This window comes from Anoplopoma fimbria, chromosome 4, assembly GCF_027596085.1.
Source record: "Anoplopoma fimbria isolate UVic2021 breed Golden Eagle Sablefish chromosome 4, Afim_UVic_2022, whole genome shotgun sequence".
NCBI lineage: Eukaryota > Metazoa > Chordata > Actinopteri > Perciformes > Anoplopomatidae > Anoplopoma > Anoplopoma fimbria.
In genome coordinates this window covers 7634852-7656793 of record NC_072452.1, presented here as the reverse complement: position 1 = coordinate 7656793, position 21942 = coordinate 7634852, and the positions used below count along the sequence as shown (strand labels likewise).

The following is a 21942-nucleotide window of genomic DNA, read 5'->3' as shown; positions in this document are numbered from 1 at the left end:
ATCCAGAACGGACCACGGTTTCCAGTTGAACTGGAGCCACGGAGGCAGCAGCAGCACCCGGCCCATCCTTTTGCCTTGTGTGTATATTTGTGCGTGCGTGGGTGCGCGCGTGTGTGTGTGTGTATGCCGCCCAAGATCGAAGACATGATTAATGACTCTTCACGGTGAGGAGCCTCTCAGTCAGAGCCCAGTCCAAAGCTCACAGAAGCCAGGCTTGTGTGTGTGCTTTAGAGCGACTGATAGAGGTCATGGTGCATTTATGGACGTTTATAAATGCAGGAATAGTCATATGAGCTATCGCATGTGATACACACACACACACTTCCATCTCAAAACAGGAAGTAATCAGGATCCCCCGCCCTTTCCCTGCGTACATTTTTCACACAACTATACAGCTTAAATTTGTCATCCATACTGTACAATTGAAAGCATATTGTACATAATGAGCTATTTGTCCCCAAAGCTGTAAATTACCATACAGTGTTTAAAGTAATTACATTGATAATGCAAACTCAGAAAAGTATTTACTGGCGAAAAGAAGCAATTACTCATAAGAATATTAAGATACAAGTATATTATGCGCCTAAGGGGAATCTAAATATGTAATTGGAGGCTTTGATGAACTGTGTGATATCTGGGCCTGGAGTAGGACGCTCGTCCTGAAATCAAGATGCACGCACGTCTTTTGTAATCGAGCATGAGTCTCATACGACGCTTCATTTTGCCTCTTTTTATTCTCACGGAACCTCTCTTTGCTCCGCTCTCCCCCCCACCCGGTCTGCTCTTTTTGTTTCTCTCTGTCACTCTGAGTCTTCCTCTCTTTGTCTTTGTGAACAAACTGAGTAAACAACTTAATTTGAGCAGCAGCTGAAAGAAAAAATAAAAAAAAAGGAGAAAAAAACAGCAGAAAATTGAGAGCAAAATGCTTTATAGCCACAATTTAGTCTTTTGTGATAACACGGCCTTGTGTTTTCAATAGGGCGTCTTTTGCTATTTAAATTCCTTTCAAATTAAATAATAAATAAATAAAAAAAATGTGAGAGAGAGAAAAGAAAAAAGGCACCAAATGAAGAACCGTTGACAAAGAGTTGGAAGAGTGGATGAATTTTCTGATGGAAAAGCTCCATGCTGTGTTTTATCAGGCTTTTAGTCACCAGTCTTGTTGGATGATTGTTGCCTTTGGTTTGGTTCCAATTGAATTAAACGAGCCAGATAATGACGGCTTCACGGGCTCTTTGAATCCGACCGTAAGATAAGATCAGATAGAAAATGACTGTCTACAAATGGGTGCAAAGGCATATGTGTTTGCATTCATCAGGTCCTTAAAGAGACTCGCATATTTCACATGCACACGAGTTTAGATTTACACAGTGTGTGGTAAAAAGTACAGTTAATCAATTAGTCCAATTACAGAAGGATTGGCAAATATTTTTGGATAACAAATCTGATGTGTATTTGTTGTTTGCAAAAATGAAGTTGCAGCTTTTCAATTTTAATTCACAGCTTTTTCTGTATAATGAACTGAAAATCTTTTGGGTTCGGACCAAAGACAGGCAATGCATTTTCACATTTCTTTTCTTGTTTTATGCTCCTAAATATTAACGTTCCATTATTTGATATCTAATCTGCATAAGAATGGATAATGATTGTTAGTTGCAGCCTTAAAAGTATACTGCACATAGCCGTCTACTGAAATATATACACGCACAAAACTATTGCTATACTAAATGAAAATGTAGTATAGCAATAAATGTCAGTAAATGTCAGGACAGCTTGTAGCTTTTTACAGAGTCAACATGTCTTTGTCGAGCCTCCTCCTAGATCGCTGCAGTTAGGAGTCATCTGGACAGGAAGCCTCCCACAGCGTGATGGCCCTTAACAGCATCTCAAACCAGCACTCACTCACACACACACACACACACACACACACACACACACACACACACACACACACACACACACACACACACCGCCTCCCTGCTTATTGGTTTGATAAATGAGATGGCTGGATGGAATCTTTGCAGCTAATTGTCTTTGGGTATCCAGCCAATGCACATGTAAGCTTTGCAAATGCAGTGAGATAATATGCGCGGCCGAGGCCGGGTCGATTTGCGATCGGCGTGTTCCCAGAGCTGTCTGCCGTCTCTCCACGCACATTTGAGGCATTATGCAACAAAACACATAATACCTGAAGGCAATTTTAAACCATAAATGCACTAATGCACCTACTGCTGCAACGCTGCTGACCCATTGCTGGCTTTGTTCATTTGACATTATATTTTTTACTTTACCGAATTGAGCACAGACTGAAGAAAAACTGAAAAAATTGATTGCACAATTTTCTGCATCAAACTCATTGTGACAGAATGTGTCAGATATATTTGTGACACGTTATGAAAACTAGATGTTTATTTTCCATGTGTAAGAATCACTCTTAAAGCATGTGATTACACATTTGTTGCTTAAAATAACTGTATTTTAACAACTGTATTTACAAAGTTGATATTGCTGCCTTCTTTTCTTCCATATTTGCAATCTGTTCTCTCAGGTTGAATTGGTATTCGTCCTGTTTGATGCTCGCTAATCCATTGATGTCATTAGCTTCCTATTAACTGGGGTGTGAGTTCTAGTTACAGTGGATTTACAGTGTCATTTTCCATATTTTTTTTCTTCTTTTTCGCCAAGCTTTCATTTGCAGAGAAAAGGCCATTATCTGTACCAAACTTCACCTCTGTAATTGCGAAAAATGAATTCTCCACCCTCCCTGTCGCCTTCCAATTACATTTCTCATTCTGCCTGGATTTCATGGTCACTTCACGGTCGCACGCGTGTCTCTTTTCTCCTTCATCTAACCACCCTTTGTGGACTGTCAAGGGAAACACTGCTATTTGCAGGCCCAAGTGTGTCCTGGCAAAGTTTTGTCTATTTTAGTGTTTGTGTACGGATGTCCTGAAATGGTGGCATGCGACTAGTCAGAACTACAATGAGTCATTATACGGCTGATAAATGAGATCGGGTAGGGTTAGACCGCTGTCACCGGAGTAATTAACAAAAACGTTGCTGTGTGTGTGTGTGTGTGTGTGTGTGTGTGTGTGTGTGTGTGTGCGTGTGCTTCTGCGACCTTGAGGAAAACACCCGAGTGGGTGGAATGTGATTGATATGCGTTCCAGATCTGGTGATTGACCCCTCGGCTTTCTCCTCTTAATCCATCTCTCTCTCATTCGGTGTCCTTTCTCCTGCAACTCAACTATAAACTACACCTGCAAACTACTTCTCAAGTCCTTCTACTATGAAGGCCACAACCACACCTGTTAACCCTCTGAAGTCTAAAGATGCGACAGCGCTTCACCGCAATGTGTATCACGATACCACTATACTACACCATATACACTGACTTGCAGAGTTTGACACTGCTCCACCACTGCTGATCAATACCACTCTCATTTCAGTGCATTAAATCCATGAGACTATTAGCCTAGCTTAGCATAAAGACTAGGAGAAGAATACTGACCTGACGTCTGCTCCGAGTTAGCCGCTCCTGTAAAAATCTCTAACTCAGGAAAGAGCCAGGCTTTCCCCTTTGCTTCCTGTTTCTGCTAAGCTAGGCTAATGCACCGACAAAGTGCGGTATCAAACTTCTCATGTAACTTTTTGAAAAAAACATAGTAATCATAATGATAATCAGAACCACCATAATGTGCACTCTGCTCACTCCCAAAGCCCCATCACTTGCATAACGCCAGTCAGAATGTCCCCGAATCTGCCGAGCCAGTAGCCCCCTCTCTTTTTCCACATCCTCCATTCAAGGTACAAACACATTAAGGTTGAACTCCTAATAGCCCATGTGATGGATGTCAGCCCATAATGAGCTCTTTATGAGACTTAATACCTACTGTTAATCAATGGACATAGCAGGGCACTTTTCGATACTACCTTCTAAGCATTTTAAAATGAGCCCTCATTGAATAGATTGACTCGCGTTTTGTTTCCTCCTCGCCCCTTTTTTTTTCTCCCTACTCATTCTTCCTCCATCCCAGCATGCAATTAGTTACATCACATACTCTGAATCCGATGTTCTTTAGAAAATGCCCGCTCTGGTATCAATGCATGCTGAGTCCAGACTGAGAGATTTTTTTTTTAATTTTTTTTTTGATGGAAATGCGATGCTACGGCTGCACTGCAGTGGGTGGACCAGACTTTCCTGGGCCCCGAAGCAATAGAAACATGGATGACCTATTTATTAGCATAAATATCCCCATACAGGCAGCTGCTGGAAGCGCTCCCGTCAATTACTGCTGGTTGTTGTATTGTTGTACTTTGATCTTTAGCTGCTAATGTAATGCGTTGCTCAAGGCCGCCACGCTAGTATCATGCTGTATTAGCATCATAATCATGTATAATCTGCATCCACAAGTATCATATTTGAATGGATTAGAAGTGGGCTGGTTGCGTGATGCAGTAGCTGTAGCGGCAGACAGATCCAGCGTAGAGAAAAGGTGATGTGATGATGCACGTGTTTAGCTGCGTTTGAAGTCATGCTACAAGCTGAGTCAGGGCATCTGAGTTTGTTTCTGGGTGTTTGTAACGTGTTTGTGTGTGTGTGTGTGTGTGTGTGTTTGTGTGTCTGGCTGTGTTTGATTATCCCTTACAGCCTCTAAGGGAGCGGGATTCATTCTCACTCTGATAATGAGGGAGAGACTAGCAATGCCCTCAAGTCATTTCTCCTCTTCTTCCATCCTTCCTGTTGCATCCGACTGCTTTTCTTTTTTTTCCTTTTTTCTTTTATCGCCTTCTACCTTTCATCCAGCCGTCTCCCCCTCCCATCATTCCGACCCGTCCTTTCCTCACGGCTTACCTCCTGCTTCCTTGTGTCTGCGTTCATGCGTCGCTGACATCGGTTTAAGAAGACTGGACGGCGTTTGAGACACTCTCTGTTTTCATGTCATAGATTTAAATGCCGGCCCGACCATTTTTCATCAGCCCGGTCGATGGTTGACGATCTCTGTGGACCCCGCCGCCGGCAGCTCTGTTTCTCCCCACAATAGCCTTACTTATCCCGCATCAATACTCCGATGTGTTGTATATATTCTCCCTCGGTTGCTCGAGGAAAAAAAAAAAAAAAAAGTCCATTCGCCGCGCTCCCTCTTACCTAACTTTCCTTGTAGATTCTCCGGGGAGTGCGAAGCAAGAGTGAGTCACAGCAGTGCATCCATTAATTTCAAACCAACCTTTCACTCTCTTTTCCACTCTCTCCATTCTCCCTCTCTCTCTCTATCGCTGTTTTCCAGGTGACTGAAGTGGAGATTGACATTACGGCGGCCCGCTAGGAGGCCCCTCCATCTTCCCCCTCCTCCCCACCCCACCACCACCTTCTCCTCCTCCTCCTCCTCCTCTTCCTCCACACATCTCCTTCTCCCGGTCCCCCAAGCCCACCCAACATCAACATGGATTTGAAGGATCGCAGGCACCGCTCCCTCACCAGGGGTCGCACCTCCAAAGACTGCCAGTACAACACCTCCACCCTGGACGCGGAGGAGTGCCGCGTGCCCACCCAGAAGTCCTACAGCTCCAGCGAGACGCTCAAGGCCTTCGACCACGAGAAGAGGCTGCACTACGGCGGCTGTGTGACAGACCTGGTTCACCACGAGGCTGACGAGTACGCCAGGCAGGGTGAGTTTTTGAAGCAAAGTGCTTTATTACACTGTAGTTTTTGGGGCTTGATTCATAATGTGCTGGACAGGAGACAATACTGTACATGGACAATCAAGTCCATTTGATGACTTTAGAGGAATAGTTCCTCATTTTGGGAAGTATTTTTATATCCATCTCTTGCCAAGACAGGAGATGAGGGGGACACATGCCTACCAGCACCTCTAAAGCTCCATTGCATATTTTATCTTGTATGCTAAATTTAAGAGGGAAAAATTAACAATCTTTAAAAATGAAAGATCAATTAAAGTGCAATAGAAGCAACCGGAGGCCTTTCTTTTAACCTTGGACTGAGCCAGGCTAGCTGTGTCCCCCTACCTCCCATATTGGTGCTAAGCTAGGCTAGCAGGTTGCTATCGTTAATAATATTAGAATGATATCAAACTTTTTATCTCCCTCTGGGCAAGAAAGTAAATAAACATATTTCCCAGAAAGTGAATTTGCCCAAATTTGTTTGGGATATTATCATGAAGCATAGAAGAGATGTGTTTATGAGATATCATATGGATCAAGGGGTTAAAATCATGTCCTGTCCAGCCTCTATGATTTAGCCCAGCATAGCTCCACACTTTTAGATTCCTCCCTGTCCTGTTATGTGATTCTTAAACATCTACCATTACACATGCAACAGTACACGTAGAGGTTTTCCTGCTGCACACTACTTCCAGCCACTGTGTGTTTCTTGCAATGCCTCGGTGGCGAGCTGGTAACGTAGTCAGATGGAGTAAATGCTGCGCTCTGCAGCACAGGACCAAAGCAGACCTTTAGCACCGGGAAGCCTGTCATAATGAACTTCTGTACCCCCTGGGGAGCGAGTTAGCCGATAGGCCGATAGGTCATCTCCAAAGGGGTGGGCCCGCTCTCATAGGCATGTCTTTAAACCCTGTATGTGTGAGTGTTTGTGTGTGCACACGTGTGTATATTGCACAGGGACATGAAACAGGCTGTATTGATCCCCGGCTAGTGAGAGAAGTCAGACTCAATGGGATTGATCTGTGCTAAGCTCTGTTTTCTCTGCATGGACACAGACAGGAGGGGAGGAGAGCTCAACACACTAATGCAGAAGAGAGAAAAATAACAGTAAAAATCGCCCTCAACAAGAAATAAATGGAGAGTCCTTGATGGTATTTTCACAAATAGAACATCTTCATTATTGTAGTTTATCAAGGTAGACCCATTGTGAAGGTCTCAGGTCTGACCGTGTGCGTGGTTTCAAATTGTAATAGAATTTGATCAATCCGACATTACTTTAAAGAAGAAAATGTTTCAAGGCACACAGAAGAGCGCATCTTGTTCAAGCGGTAGAAAATGGAGGATTGATTGGCGGGACGCACGGAAGACTGGAAGTCAGCGGTGTGTGCCGTGCGGACACACTCCACTGCTGCACCGAGCTGACCTCACACAAGGCGATAGCTGGTCGATACCACAGTCCTCCCAGCCTATCATCTCTCTTCGAAAGCCCAGAGCCACAGATGCATCGTGGGAAGTGTGGTCACAGGAGACCAACAGTGTTGCAGCACCATATGGACTGTGACACCACGGGATGAGGAGGAGGAGGAGGAGGAGGAGGAGGAGGAGGAGGGAGAGAAGCAGCAGATGAATAGAGTTTTCTTCTTCTTTCAACCAGATATTTTTGTAACTTGTACTTGTGAGAGTGAGGGATTGAAACAATGTGTTCTCCCTTTTGAGCAGCTTGTAGTTTACAGGCAAGATGGTCAGAGTAGACACTTTCTTGTCTTCATCCGTAACTACAAAATTGGACCTAGAGGAGACTGAGTTCTGATAATGTCCTTGTGCTTTACTGAATATCCAGCAAACTGTTTGAAGGGGAAGTTTGATATCTGAGCTGACCTGCCATATTATTAATTCAAGGGCTGATGCGGCCGAATAGAAAATATGATTAACTTTGATTAAATTATAATGATGTTGTTCGGTTTGCGTTTCTGTATTCGTTGAGAAGTTTTGAGGTCATCCCAAGCTATTCTCAGAACGCAATATTACTTTAGCGGTAATGTGTAGCAAAAACAATTCACAGGTCCGCTGCGTGTTAATGCATATTGACTCGCCCTTACGGCTGTCATTAGACTTATGTGTGAGACGAAAAGAGGGGCGAGTCATGCACAGGTGGGACTTAAACACCCAGTGAGCATTGTGCGCTCAAACACGCAGATAAACTCAAACAGGCTGTTGCTGATTTAGTGGCTTATTGACTCACCTGCAGGAAAGTTCATCTTCCAGAGACATTTAAACTTGATGATTTTCACTGATTTTGGTGATCAGGCTTCATTATCCTGCACATGTGCATTTGCAAATGCAGCCACGATGTAGGATTTTTGCAAGTAAATTTTTTGGGGGCTGATTTGGTAATTCTGAAAGATCATTTGAATTGAGTTATGCCGTGCAAATTATTAGGAGTATAGCAGATGTCCTCAGGCTATGTCCTGAGCCAAGTCACAGATCCTGGGATGTGATTTTTGCACTCTAAGAACATTTTCCTTTCATTATCAAAACCATCTTTTCCAGCGTACAAACAGGTTTATAATAGTTATATTTCTGCTTTTGCTATGATGTAAAAATCTGAGAGAAATAATTGCTTTTCTCACTATATTTCTAGATGTGCACGGTAGTTCTGCTGCAGCGTACTGTAGTATTCTGTAGTCTTACTCCAAAGATATCATTGCCGGTAATAACTTACTTGCACGTCATTATGCATGAAAAGCTTCACTGGAATTTCAGTGTTTCCTGAAGCGTAAATTCAACTTAAAAAAGGAACATCATCTCCCTTTGGAACCGTATTTGGAGTGTGTTTGGAGTCTTTTTGGGATGCTGTATATTTGTGTTTTGCTGCTCTGTGCCTCCCGGGCAAGAAACATTTTTCTTTGGACTTACCTCCCAGTCCATTAGGAGCTGATGTTAATGAACTTTCTTTAGGCCCCCCTCAACAGTCTACATGCAGATAATGTATTCTCTTCCATCCAACATATTTGTCTTGCTCTAACAATTTTGACTTTCTTGGCCAAATTGTGGTCCAAGTTTGCACTTATATCCAAATTTAGAAAAATAGAATTATATGTCTTCTGTGGTTTAGTATTATTCTCACTGTTACATCTGCATTAAGATAAACTACAGACTAAATCTACCTCTGATTTTTAATACAGTGCAGGGTTAAAGTACTCAAGAGTGATTCACCAGTGAAAGGTTAGTTAATTGGTTGGGTAATTGGTCAACTGAGCCCACACCTAAGATTTGTCCTGTAAATCACATAAGTCTGGAGTTGTGCCCAATGACAGCTGTTACCCCCAGTTAAAGAAACAATTGACCCTTGGCTAGGTCCCGTCCCCTGCTGCTCGACTCCATCAAGCTTTAAGAGCTATCATGGAGCCCACACTGTCACTAACTGCGCTCCCTGAAGGAATATTAACTAATTTTTTGAATCAACCTAAAACCTATTTCAGAGAGAAGCAGACTGAAGGGTTTACACTATGCATTTGAAAGACATGTCCCGGATGTCAAACTTATTCTAAGCCTACAGATCACAGTGTAAACGTTAACCACCACATCACCTGGGGATCGAGACAGAAAAAACACTGGTTCTGTAAAACCTGGTAGATCTTCAGTCACTGTAACAATAAAAAGTGAAAAGCAGCTTTGTACATTCAGTATACCTCCAGTAGCTGGAGTAGCAAAGTGCTAAAGCTAGTGAATGATGTGCTAATGTACTCTGCTAATGCTAACTCCACAGGTTTTTACGTTACGTTATAGAAACATATATCTTCTTCTAACCCCTCTGGTTAACAAGTACTAAGAAAAAACTGAAGGTAACTGCACCTTGCACACGCTACCTCAGCTTCCACGCCAACTTAACATGATGTCATCAGAACGACTAAATCGCTCGCTGCTGATTAAACAAAATGACTCCTGCCTCCCAACAATTAATAAAATGTCAGGCTGAATGAATGAAGTGAAGCTTAATTTGCAATTTGGTTTGATCATCCACTGAGTAGTGTTGATAAGAAAATGCTGTTTTATTGCACAATATATTGTGGTATAAATGCTAGAATCCCTATTTCAAATTATACAACCAGGCTGTATTTCACCTTTCTGAACATAACAGGCACATTTCGAGTCAATCCTTTATCTTTCCACTTTATTCTCTGTATTTGAACACTAGCTGTCTCAAACAGCTCCTTGCAGATTTTGATAAAGCAGGTTTGCCTGTGTTTTCCAACAGACCCCCCGCTTTCATTGGATCTCAACTCCACTGTTTCCCCATTACACCCTTATTACCTTGTCTGCTTGGATAAGCACAGCCAAATAACACATTTCTCTCCTCACCATCACATGCAGCAGCGTGGAAAGCTCATTACAAGTGTTCACTATTTAACACCACAAAGCAACATATTTGAAAGCATCGCTGATCCCAACAATGGGTACAAACCTCCCTCACATATAACCAGAAATATCAGGGTAAACGCTTTGCATGCATGTTTGCTTTATGTCACAAATAAAAGTCTCAGTTCCATGTCATATTCTTTGGGTGGTTCATTGGGTTGAATATGCAGGAATCGCTGATAAACAGAAAATCCAATGACTTACAATCACAACTATACAGTGCACAAGAGCACACTACACCTCTTCTCTCCTGTCTGCAACCCCTTTCACCTTTCCATCTCTGATCCTTCCACCCATACATCCCAGGGGTGTGTCATTCCCTGCAGGTCCACCTCTAGACAGCAGGCATCACCAGAGCCACTGCGGTGTCTAGAAGCTTTGGCCTTTCCTTTCTAGAAGGATCTAAATTAGCCCCTCTACATTCTGCTCAGCTGCTTTGCCCCCGAGGATGGAAACCACAGAGAAAAATCCACCACCCACCTGTCTGCCTCGCTGCCTGGACAACACTTAACATCATCTACTGGCCTTACTCATTCTGTCGCTAACTCTCTCACTTTCTTTTATGTCCTCTTGTGCTCTTCTGTCACACCTTTCGTTCCTTCTTTCTCTACCTCAGTCTTGTTTCTCCTCCCTTGCTGTTCCTGTATTTTTGCTTTAGTGATCATATCACACATTTCTTAAGTTGAGGCCTCTCTATGACTCTAAGAATGAGCACACTGTGTGTGGCTTTGTGTTTGGATTTCACACAGGGCTCTACCCGCTATAGGAGCTCTATAGGCTTGACCTTTTACCTTCACAATTGCACTGAAATGAGTAATAATATAATCAAGTTTACAGGCGGTGTAACGGCCATGTTAACGCATTCAGCGTTCCCTTTTCTCCGTTGACTTTGAAGTGACAAATGACTGCAGTAGCCAATGATTGCTGCGTCCAAGAAGTCTGCCAAAGTCTGCCACTCGTATCCTGGCATGATTGCCTCCACTGCCTCTATTCAAGACCGAATGGCAAGGAAAATGCACTACTGGGTGGTCGGTAGCATGCTGTGTGCCAGAGAGGCATCCATAGAAATTAAATAGGAACAGAACCAACATTCCCATTCAAATGAACAGTGTGACTGTCAGAGTGGCGGCCATTTTTATGCGTACTGTCGCCATTGAGGTCGTTGTAACGGACTAACTTCTGTATAAACTTAACAGACTTTTCTAGTCACAGAGTAAGTGAAGTCTGGTTTTGCAGTAACTAAAACATGCAGGGTAGCATTTACGTTACTTAGCATAGAGAGCCAGAGTAAATGCTTAAATGTGACAACGTAATGCTTCATTCACCTACTTTTGTCAGAATTAAGTATTGCACATTAATATCAGCAACTTTGTATGGCTTATTTTCTGTAACCGGTGTATCATTAAAACATTGTGGAATTGACAAGCAAGCCAGCTAACTAGCAGACAGCTGGTTAGTTAGCTAGCTTGCTAATTCGATCATGCAGAATTACAGAATTACAGCCAGCTACAGTACACCCCGCCGCTCCGGAGAATGACAAGCTAACGTTAGCCTACCACCATCATGTCATCCATCTATTGGCGAGCTGCAACTACACTTTATGGCGCCACTGACTTGTACGGTCATTTTAACAACTAACAACAATTGGCATTTTCTTCTTTGAGTAGAGAACACTTCCAAGTATCTGCAAGGACAGCAGCAGCAGCCTCTCATAATGTGTGTGCCCTCTTCAGCAAGATTCAGGCATTAACACTGACCCTCTAGAGAGAGCAGCTTCCTGTGTGACGTATTTGCAGAATCCTCCATGGCGGGGATGAGAGGTACCCGCCATGTTTATATTACAAGGATATAAATGTGTCATTCTCAAGTCTTTCAACACTGTAGATCACTTCTTAGCAAGATGGGGTGTGTTCACTGCAAACTTCCTTTTCACACTTAATTTCATGAAATCAAACTGCGTTGGTACAGGAGTAAAGTTCTCTTCCACCGTTGCAGACACTCAGGGTTTGATTCATGGTCGTGGTAGTCCAATGAGCACAACCGTCTGTGGTTGCAGGTGGGAAACCAGTGCGAGTGTTTGTCCTTGTTGCTTCAGTAGCCACTTCCTCTGCTCAGTCAGGGCTCCTGCACAATGGTGAATATGTCGAATTAGGGGGAAACAGTGTGCAACTACCACGTGTAACGCCTCCTGGTGAAGCTTATTGCTTGCAGCGGCTGGTGGCACCATGTGTCACAGAAGTAGCAAACGTTTGTCTGCAGCCCTCCGCAGACAGTGACAAGGACTGCAGTGCACTGGGATTTGGACATTTAAAGTTGGGAGGGGTAAAGAAAAGAAAAATATCCCCACCAAAATAAAGAAAATACATCATGTTCGTTTGTATGCTTCTGTGCAGGAATGCATGCCCTCCGTTGGGTCACAGTCAACCTGGACTGCTGATGATCAAAGTGAGAACAAAGCAGCTGCGTGCAATTAAAAATAAATGGCGAGATTAAATGCAATCCCTCCCCTCTTCCTCGGATCCCTCTTTATCTTTGTCTTCTCCCTGGCATTCTGCGCCTCTGCCAGCTGCTGACACTCAAAAGCATCCCGTAGCTGCAGCAGCGGAGCGGAGGAGTCGCTGAAGAATATCCTGGGGCCGACTCCTCCAATCCTCAGCGCGCTCCCTCTCACCCCAACCGCCGTAATCGCTCTTTTATAGACAGGAAACTGCTCTTGCGGGGTTTGTGTGTGTGGCCCCTACACATGCAAGGAAGGTCTTTAAAGGGAGACTTTAACTCCAAGTAACATCTGGTCCAGCATTTGGCACTCGTAGACACACACTCAGGCTACTGTACGTGTCAGAAAGATCACAGTTTACAGACCGACATTGGCTCTTTTCCATGCATCTCGGTGGAGCCTGAAAAAAATAAATAAAAAGCTTTTGCTTGTGAAGCAGGAGAGTGACTAATAGTTGTTTTTGGGACTAAGTAGAATGACTGGCAGTAAGTACAAGTCTTTCAGACCGGAGTGCACCTCAGCGTCGTTTGTCAGATCCTGTACGTTCGATGAAAGCGCTAGCTATTAACAACCAACGCTGGCACAGGTGCATGCACACGCGTGTAAAGACTGGGTAACAAATTAGACAAATAATAGGAGGAGGCCGGGGAAATGCATGCTGAAGGTGCCAGCTATTTAGCACCAACACCGGCCTTCAATCGTACACATGCGTGAGCCGCACGCGAGTAAATATCGGGTTACAAACAAGACAATTAATTGACAGAATCCAGGGAAATGCACGCTGACATCTGCAGTTTTCTTAGCATAAAAATCATTCATCAGATATCGTTGTGTGGGTTTTGTGAGGGTTGAGTTAATCTATGTTTACAATGTAATGACCCTCTTTGACTCGGCTTTGGCAGCTTTTGATAAATGAGGCAGATTGTAAATGTCAGTGTTATCAAGTGTTGTTGGTTTTTTTTCTCCTTTCTCAGCCCAGTCACTTGCTTCCGAGGCTGTAATTAAACATGTTCCCCAGCCACTTTATTTAAATGTGTTTGTGTACGTGTTTGCGTGAGTGGATGTAAAACACATTGCTTACACACGTGTGTGTTAAGATGCCGGCTATGTCCTTGCTTTAGTGACAAAAAATGATAGCGATGCAAATTATTTGCGTTTCCAGCTGCCGCCTTGTGTAAATAAACTTCAATCACAATAAGATTACCATGCAGATGAACACACATGAAGAATGATGCAATAGAACCCGGGGAGAAATGGTGGACGTGAGAAGGTGGAAGAATTCCATAGATATGTAGGCGGTGCGGTGTAATGATATACATAAATAACAAAGAGTACCACAACACAGAGTGGCTTTTCCTCCGCTGATAGGTCATATAACAAGACAACTTGATATAGAAATGATTTATGCTCATACCTAGGCCCAAATGTGCCCCTCAACATCGAACCGTTACTCCGTGATTCGGTCACATATTCATTTTTAAAACTTTTCTCTTGTTTTGTCTGCCAGTGTGGTTTAAATATTTGTTCTACGTACTGTGCTAGCTAGCTAGATTTGAACCTTGGTATCGCCTCAGCCAGTAGTCACTCCCAGGCAGACCTGCCGTTAGATAACCCCTTATAAGCATAAGTACATATTATGTGACCAACTCATCGAGTTCACACTTCACAAAGAACTCCTCAAAAGTTCAGTTCACATAGATTCTAATGAAGTAGTTCACGATTTAGAATTTTAAACTTAGTTCATAGACCCAAAGAACAAACAAGTTCACTTAAATGTTTTCTGTTTTATCTTTTAAAGTGGTCAGATGCTATGGTGTTTAAATACTTTCTAATATTTTCAGCATCCGGTCTCTCACCACCAGGCTCAGGGACAGCTTCACAAAACAGGCCATACGACTTTTGACCTCACTATGAAACTCTACCATTATACTGTCACTTTACATTTCCTACTATACTTACTGATACTGATATTGATCTACATTTACCTTTATTTGAACTTGCACCATTTTATGTTTGAGAATTCATACTGCTTTTACTTGTGTGGTTTTCCTTTTTTAATATAGGCCTAAATATTTAGCATTGTTGAAGGGAGCCTTATATTCAAGAATTCCATTGCCAACTACATGAAAAGGGAGCACAAAAGAAAACCCTTTTCATGCTTTGATAATGTCCAACCAGAGATAGAGAACTCTCTGAATCCCAGAATAAATCTCATATATCTCATTTCCAGTTGTATTAAATAACATAGAAATGTGTTATTCAGAATGTTCAACATCAACTTATACTAAAGCACAGATTCATATATAACATAACGTATAATAATTTCTTATTATACACTGCAAAAGATCCATATATGCTGTAGCTCAACAGTGCAACACTGCACTTTCAATTGGCAACAGTACACTTTCTCCATCCATTCAAAGACTGGGGTTTTTCAGCATTCCTCACAATACTTTAATTCCAAAAGTGACTCCTTATTAGATGTAAGTGCTTTACCCTCGAGTTCGAGGCAACAGCGAGTCACGTCTCCCAGGCTGGTCAGCTTGGCGAGCCTCCTACTCGTCCATGAGAGGTGTTTCTCTGCTTAGCGCTACACCTCTCAGTGACAAGACCTCCTCCAGAGTGCACAGTGTCGTGTCACGTCCTGTCGTGTCCTGTCCAAGCCCAGGCGTCTGTCCTCTGGGGCAGGAGTAGAACTCGCCCAGCGGACAGATGACATTTGTCACACCTATTTTGGGCCTCCTCATTAGGACGCGCAAGGGCCCTCCCGTGGCTCCAAAAGAACGGATGTCATCTGGGAGATGTGGGAAGTGTTTGACCATGACTCTCATATTTGGGCATATCTGTTGCCGTCGCTGTTGCCCCGCTAATGGCGGGCGTTAATGACACGCCACATGCATATATGATATGTACGCGCACATGTGTGTGTGTGTGTGTAGGAAATGGATTGACGATTAATCAACACCAAGCCCTACGAGGCTGAATGTCAGAGTGCCCCGTCATCCTGTCACGACATGTCAGTCACACAGTGGAGGTAATGTTGAACATATCTCTGCTACTGCCACTCACTCACTATGTACAGTGAGGAGCACTTCGGGAGGCAACACACGGGTTGAAAAGAAGATGTAACAGCGCCGTTTCATGAAACGCTAAATAAATTAACATCCACATTCCAATCTGATCACACAGTGACTTCACCGTTTCCCGTTTTCTTTTTCTTTTTTTCTTCTTTGTTTCCCCAACAACCGTACCTTGATTCCCTGACATGCCCATTAAGATAAATGAATGTGTCAGTGTTTGAAGTGATAGTATGTGTGCTAACGCTTTGTTTACTTGTTGGAGCATAAATGCACATATTTAGTTTCCGGATGTCAAGATGAATCGTTTTAATCTTGACAGCATCGTCTGCTGCAAACCACTTTGTCTTTAATCCCGGCAAAGAAGAGTGAAGGAATAATCTCCTTTTTCGAGGGATGAAGCCGTTTATCTGATGGTCATGAGAGTGATGACTGAGATAAGATATTTAGCCAAAGAGAAAAGAAAGACTTCTACAGTAATACCCGTAAACCCTTTAATACTACAAAAAAGGGCTTACAGGTTGATTAGAGAGAGAGATAAGAAACACAGAAAATAATCTTTTTATCAATTTTATTATTATAAGGATTATTGTTGTTTTTCTTAATAGCTAACAGGCCCAGTACATGTTTGACGATATGAGTTACAGACATTGTATATTTGCAAGAATATTGGTATTGAGAATTCTGCTAAATAGCAATAATATAACATTCAATAACCCCCTTTTTAAACACCTTTTTTTACAATATCTGTGGACGGATATACACTGTGGCTAAGGTTAGGGAAACATTGTGGTTATAGCAAATGAACTACAACTACCATGTCCTTAAGCGTAAAGTTATAGCTCCATTTTTTTTAGCCACTTGGGGGCAGCAGAGCAAGCTGTAAACACAACATTGACATATTATGGCCTCAGTAAATTGTTATGATGAAGATGTATGCAAACAGCTGCCTAATAGCAATATTAGCAGTCATGGTCAAGTCAGCTTTGTTTTGGTTTTTACCAGTCCAGAGGCACGTATCCGTCCGTCTCTGCAGAATTGTCTGATATGAACATACGTACATGAACATGCCTGTATTTCCAAATAAGAATTTTGTGTGTAAATTTTCTTTCAAAAGAAAATGAAATAAAGTCACAGCAAAGATAGACTACTTCAACTTATCACCATGGAAACCCTGATTTGTCAAGACGTTTATTAGTATTCTTCGCTGCTGTGATGTGTGTTTGTGTGAGAGTAATAACAGTGTGTGTGATAATTGTAACTGCAACTGCAACCACATAAACTCCACTCTCACATACAACCGTGACCTTTGACCCTGACCTTTTTCTGTGAACAGGACAGACAATTCTTTCCTGCTCTCCAGGTGTCTGTCTGCACTCCCTCTCCATCTTTTTTCCCTCCGTCTCTCCCCCACAGACACCATTTACCATGACTGAGGATTTCATCACTCCTCATGACCTCATCTTATGATTCCCCTTTTTCATCATCGGACTGCCTCACTCTCTGTTTTACTCTCTATTTCTACCCCTTATCAACTTCAGAGGAAGTATGTTCGTCTCCTTTTCACACAGCGAAGCCTGCGGATCTTCCTTCATTGCTTGGACAGAAAAATAAATTCAATGTCTTTCAAAATCATGAATTCATATGTATTCTCCCTCCATACTCCAGCCACTGTCTCTTGCCTGGATTCGGCCCATTTTTGACATGTTTACATACTTTACTCTTAACTAATTTCATTGCTATCTACACAAAGCACTTGATATACATAAGCATGGGCAGAGATGTTCAAGTGTCTGGTGGAGGATGAATAGTGGCTGTGACAGTGACAGTGAGAGGAGAGAGTGTGTGTTTGTGTGTGTGTGTGTGTGTGTGTGTGTGTGTGTGTGTGTGTGTGTGTGTGTGTGTGTGTGTGTGTGTGTGTGTGTGTGTGTGTGTGTGTGTGTGTGTGTGTGTGTGTGTGTGTGAGAGAGAGAGACGAGATGACAGAGAGGAATGCCATCTGTACTGTAGTCTCTGATGGGCTTGCTGTTATTCCCGTATCGTCAGTAAACGTTCTTTCCACACAGTATGTAATTTAGTTTTTATATTCCAGCGAGATAAGATAAGGAAAAATAAGACTTTATGATCCCCAAGTAACAGCAGCACGGAGGTAAAGAGGTACAAATTCAGAACCGTTAGAATGAAATACATTAAAACAAAATAATTAAAATAAAGTGTGGTACATATTAAAGTTTTTGTTGGTTGATTTATAGCATTTTGGATTACGAGATTCAGTTTCAATTTTCCTGTGTGTGAAGGCGCTGTGCAGAGAGTTTTGAAATAGTGAAGTCGAATAATATGAAATATGTGTGAATAATAATAAAAAACTGTACTATTCCTCCTCGTCTTCAGTTTTACAATCCAACTCTCCTTCGCTGTCCTTTAATAGCGCACTGAGCAGCTCAATTAATTTTTTTTATGCATTTTGCTGAGCGACTAGAAGGGGGCAGATTATTGGAGACACAGATGAGCAACTCCAGTTTGGATCTTGATCGCAGGAGAGCGGGAATATGCGAGCCCTTAAAGTTGGGTCCTAACTATTATATTGTCTCTACTTTGTCATTTCCATCATTTCCCTGACTCTTTCTTTCTCCTGCGTCACTTATAGGCTCTCCATTATTGGGAAGGAATTTATATGTATATTGTATTGCTCCCTAATTCACAGAAAAGAAAACACAAAAGACAAAATTCATTTGTTCAGGGATACTAAAGTGCTGTGAAGATGACTTCTGAATTGGATGCAAATGAAAATGGAAAATATTTTTTAAAAAAATGACACATTTTGGCTGCTATTAGCCACACATTTTTTGCACATTCTTCGCTGTGACAAAGAAAATAAGGCTTTTACTGTTATTAACAGTAATTTCCGGCCGTTTCAAAAGGGACTGCTGGGGAACCTGCCGTGCCCAGATGCGGCTGCTTCCTGATTTTTGATGCGTCCTCCACCCAGGAGGAAAATCAGTTCACTAGTTCAGCACTTCAGGGCGAATCACAAATTGTTCGGAGCTGGCGCTCGCTCAAAAGCTGAAAATGGAATGTCCAAGGGTGGCCTGCAGTGCAAACTATGGGATCTGGAAAAAGCAACTTAATTGCAGACATTTGAAACCCACACGTTCTGCCTGTTTTATATCCAGTACAGAATTACACGGTGGGGTGAGGGAAAGGCAAACCAGCATAATGCAGAGTCCTGCTGCCTATACTTTGCCTGTCAAACTGCTAACAAGCACAAATGATTTTTTAATGATAGGCCACTCTATCCCACAAAGCTATCTACCCACAAACAATCATGCACGTCCACGCGGGCGCGCTCACACACACACACACACACACACAAAACACCGCAACGTCGCACACGTTCATTCGCTCCCACACACATCCATAATGAGTTTTTATCAAGGGTAGTACATGCGGTTTTAATGGATCACTGCAAACGCCATTCCCACTCACACTATTGTATTCACGTTCCAACGAGATGCTTCTCTTTCCCCTGTGTCACTTTATTTTTCTCTCTCCGAGGCACAACGTGCGGCGCATGAATACTCTAAATGATGATGCATGGCAGGTGCAGGAAACTAAAGACCCAGCTGAGCTAAGAGACAAGTGGAGCTGCAGCCTTAACAATGTAATGTTTCAAACAAATGAAGTGTCTTTGTAAACCAGTGTCTATATTTTAGATTCAGTGTGGTCTGGAAGTTGTTGCCTTTAGAAAGGTGATCAGCCCTGTGTTTTTAGGCCTCAGCACCGTTTGTCCTTCCGTCAATCAGTCCATCCATCAGTCTGTCCCGCCGTCCCATCTCATGATCTGTATATCTCAGGAATGCCTAGGGGGGAATTTCTTCAAATTTGTCAACCTGGACTCAAGAATGGATGTATTCAATATTTAAGGTCAAAGGTCAAGGTCAATGTGGCCCAAACGTCCACTTGGACTCAAGGTTGAACTGATTCAAAAAGTGGAAAAATCCCTCCAACAGTCGTGGTAATTATTATGGGAGCAAAGGAGGAAGTTAGGTTAAGTTTTTATAGAGTAACAAAGTCTGCGTAGGGAGAGGGATAAGCAAAACATTGGACTTTAACCCTGAGGACAGCTTTCCTGGTACGCGTTCCCGCACCACAACCAAGTGTTTAAAATTGTAATTGTTGAGTAGGAAACACCTCTTAATGTCGTTCTAGAGGGCGCGGAAAAATGGCGTATGTATCTTCACTTTTCACTTGGAGGACTTCAGAGGTGGCTGGGTTTTTTCAGCCACCTAACAAGTGGCTTCTTCCCACTTGTTAGTTAGTTCTTCTGTTCCATTTTTTGTCTTGTTACTCCTATTTCACTTAATAGAGCCCCATTTTCATTTGAATTTGATTCAGCATATGCTGATTGAGTCCCATTTGTACATCTCATGTTTCCACGCAGGCTAGAAATTGCATTCTATCGTGTAGAGCGTGTTACTTAGTATCCTCTATTCTCTCTTTGTTTTTCTCACATACTTCACGCTGTTTGACTGCCTTGGTTTTTCCCTTTCTTAAGCTTTGCCCTTCGGGAAAAGTATTCAAGGATGCGTTTCTAGATAATTTCTTTTTTTTCTTGTCCTACTTTCATATGAATTAGATTCAGCTCATTGAGGCTTTCCATGTGCTCCGAAACTCTGTAACATACTATGACATGTGTTATTAGAATTAATCCCCGCATTTGCCCCCCCCCCAATCTGTCATAGCAACCGTGTGACATGCGATTGTTTTTTCTATTTGCGGAGATAGATTTTCATGTCCGCTTCAAGCCGTCTCTTTTCTGTATTCTGCTCCTCTGCCTTTCTCTCACTCAATTACTGAAAGCATTCAGGGAAGCATTCTACACTGCGCTGCTTTTTCGCCTCATAGCACAGTCCTATTCATACGTGTTGAATGCACTGATCAGCTGACAGGCAAACGTACATGACGGCGTGTACACAATGAACAGACACAGATGCGCGCAGCCCAAGGCAGCTGCAGAAGGCCTCGAAACAGCCATTAATGCGCATTATAAGCTCAAGAACTGCATCGAGAGAAAAGCATTGATCTGATTAGAATTAATCCCTGCATTTGCCCCCCCAATCTATCATAGCAACCATGTGACATGCGATTGTTTTTTCTATTTGCGGAATAACTGAGATACATTTTCATGTCCGCTTCAAGCCGTCTCGCCGATTCCATCTCTCTTTGAGTACATGTAGATTGGCTGCACCCGACGGGCACGGCGATAAGGGGTGATTGGATTTTTGCGTTTGTAATCACTGGTTATGGCATGTTAATTGTACAGAATGGTGGCCTGTGGGATGTAACATTAGATATAAGTGGACACACACACACACACACACACACACATACGCACACACACTTTGATGTTGTGTTACTGCTTCCATGTAGTGTTTGTTTAGACTAGAGGATGTGTTTGCGTCCCAATTATTGTCATTGTAGTTGGATGGGATGATTTGCATAATCGTCCCTGTGATTGTGGAGCAGACACTTTTCCCTAGCGATCAGTTGGGAGGGTTCTGGGATGATTCTCTCACTGATGTTAAGGAACCCGTGTGCTCTACTCTCTCAGGCCTGCTGGAGTTCTCGCCCGTCCTCCTGCGCTACTTCATCTCAGGTATGGGTTCATCACTAGAGCTAGATACAGTAGTGCTGTAGTGTGAAATATCAACACATTGTAATAGTCCCTTGTGTCAGTTATAGTAAAGGAGTTTCCCTTTGTCATCCTTTTGTGATAAGTGGGAGGAAAGGACAGAGAAGCCAAGAGGAAAACGAGGAACGGTATGATCCGTAGCCGCTTGGATGCTTGGCGAGCATTTGCCCAGGAGCTAAAATCCACCTGTAGAGCTATTGGCGTGCCTCTTCCTCTCTAAGTCCAGCCCATCTGTTTCGTCTGAGTAGAAGTACAAAGCCTGTCACCACTTTCCCCGTGCTAAGTTTCCTCCCATACCCTCCCTCTCCTCATTACTTTCCAGGCGCAACTCTCCAGTTTTTTTTTGGGGCGAATCCGTGAAGAGGAGCCATGAAGAGATCCAGCGGACGATTTTCATCTGCTTAATTCCTCTCTCCCCGTTTGATTGCGTCCGTACGCCTGATGAGTCCCAGTTAACCAAGTCACACAGCTGCGTGATTCCCGGCGCACTGATTCATCCAGTGTGCCGCCAACAATGCCGCCGTCTCCTCACTCGCCCCTCTCCCTCGCCCCTCCCTCACAAACCGCTAATGAAG

General features: G+C 42.9%; 1 protein-coding gene across 1 annotated transcript in view; it reads left to right on the top strand.

Annotated features, from left to right (window-relative positions):
* Positions 1 to 5444: 5444 nt before the first annotated feature.
* The window catches only part of tenm2a (teneurin transmembrane protein 2a), a 152837-nt gene continuing 136339 nt past the window's right edge, over positions 5445 to 21942 (top strand). The window contains 1 exon segment of the mRNA XM_054596937.1: positions 5445 to 5670. Coding sequence (XP_054452912.1) covers positions 5445 to 5670 — 226 coding nt within the window.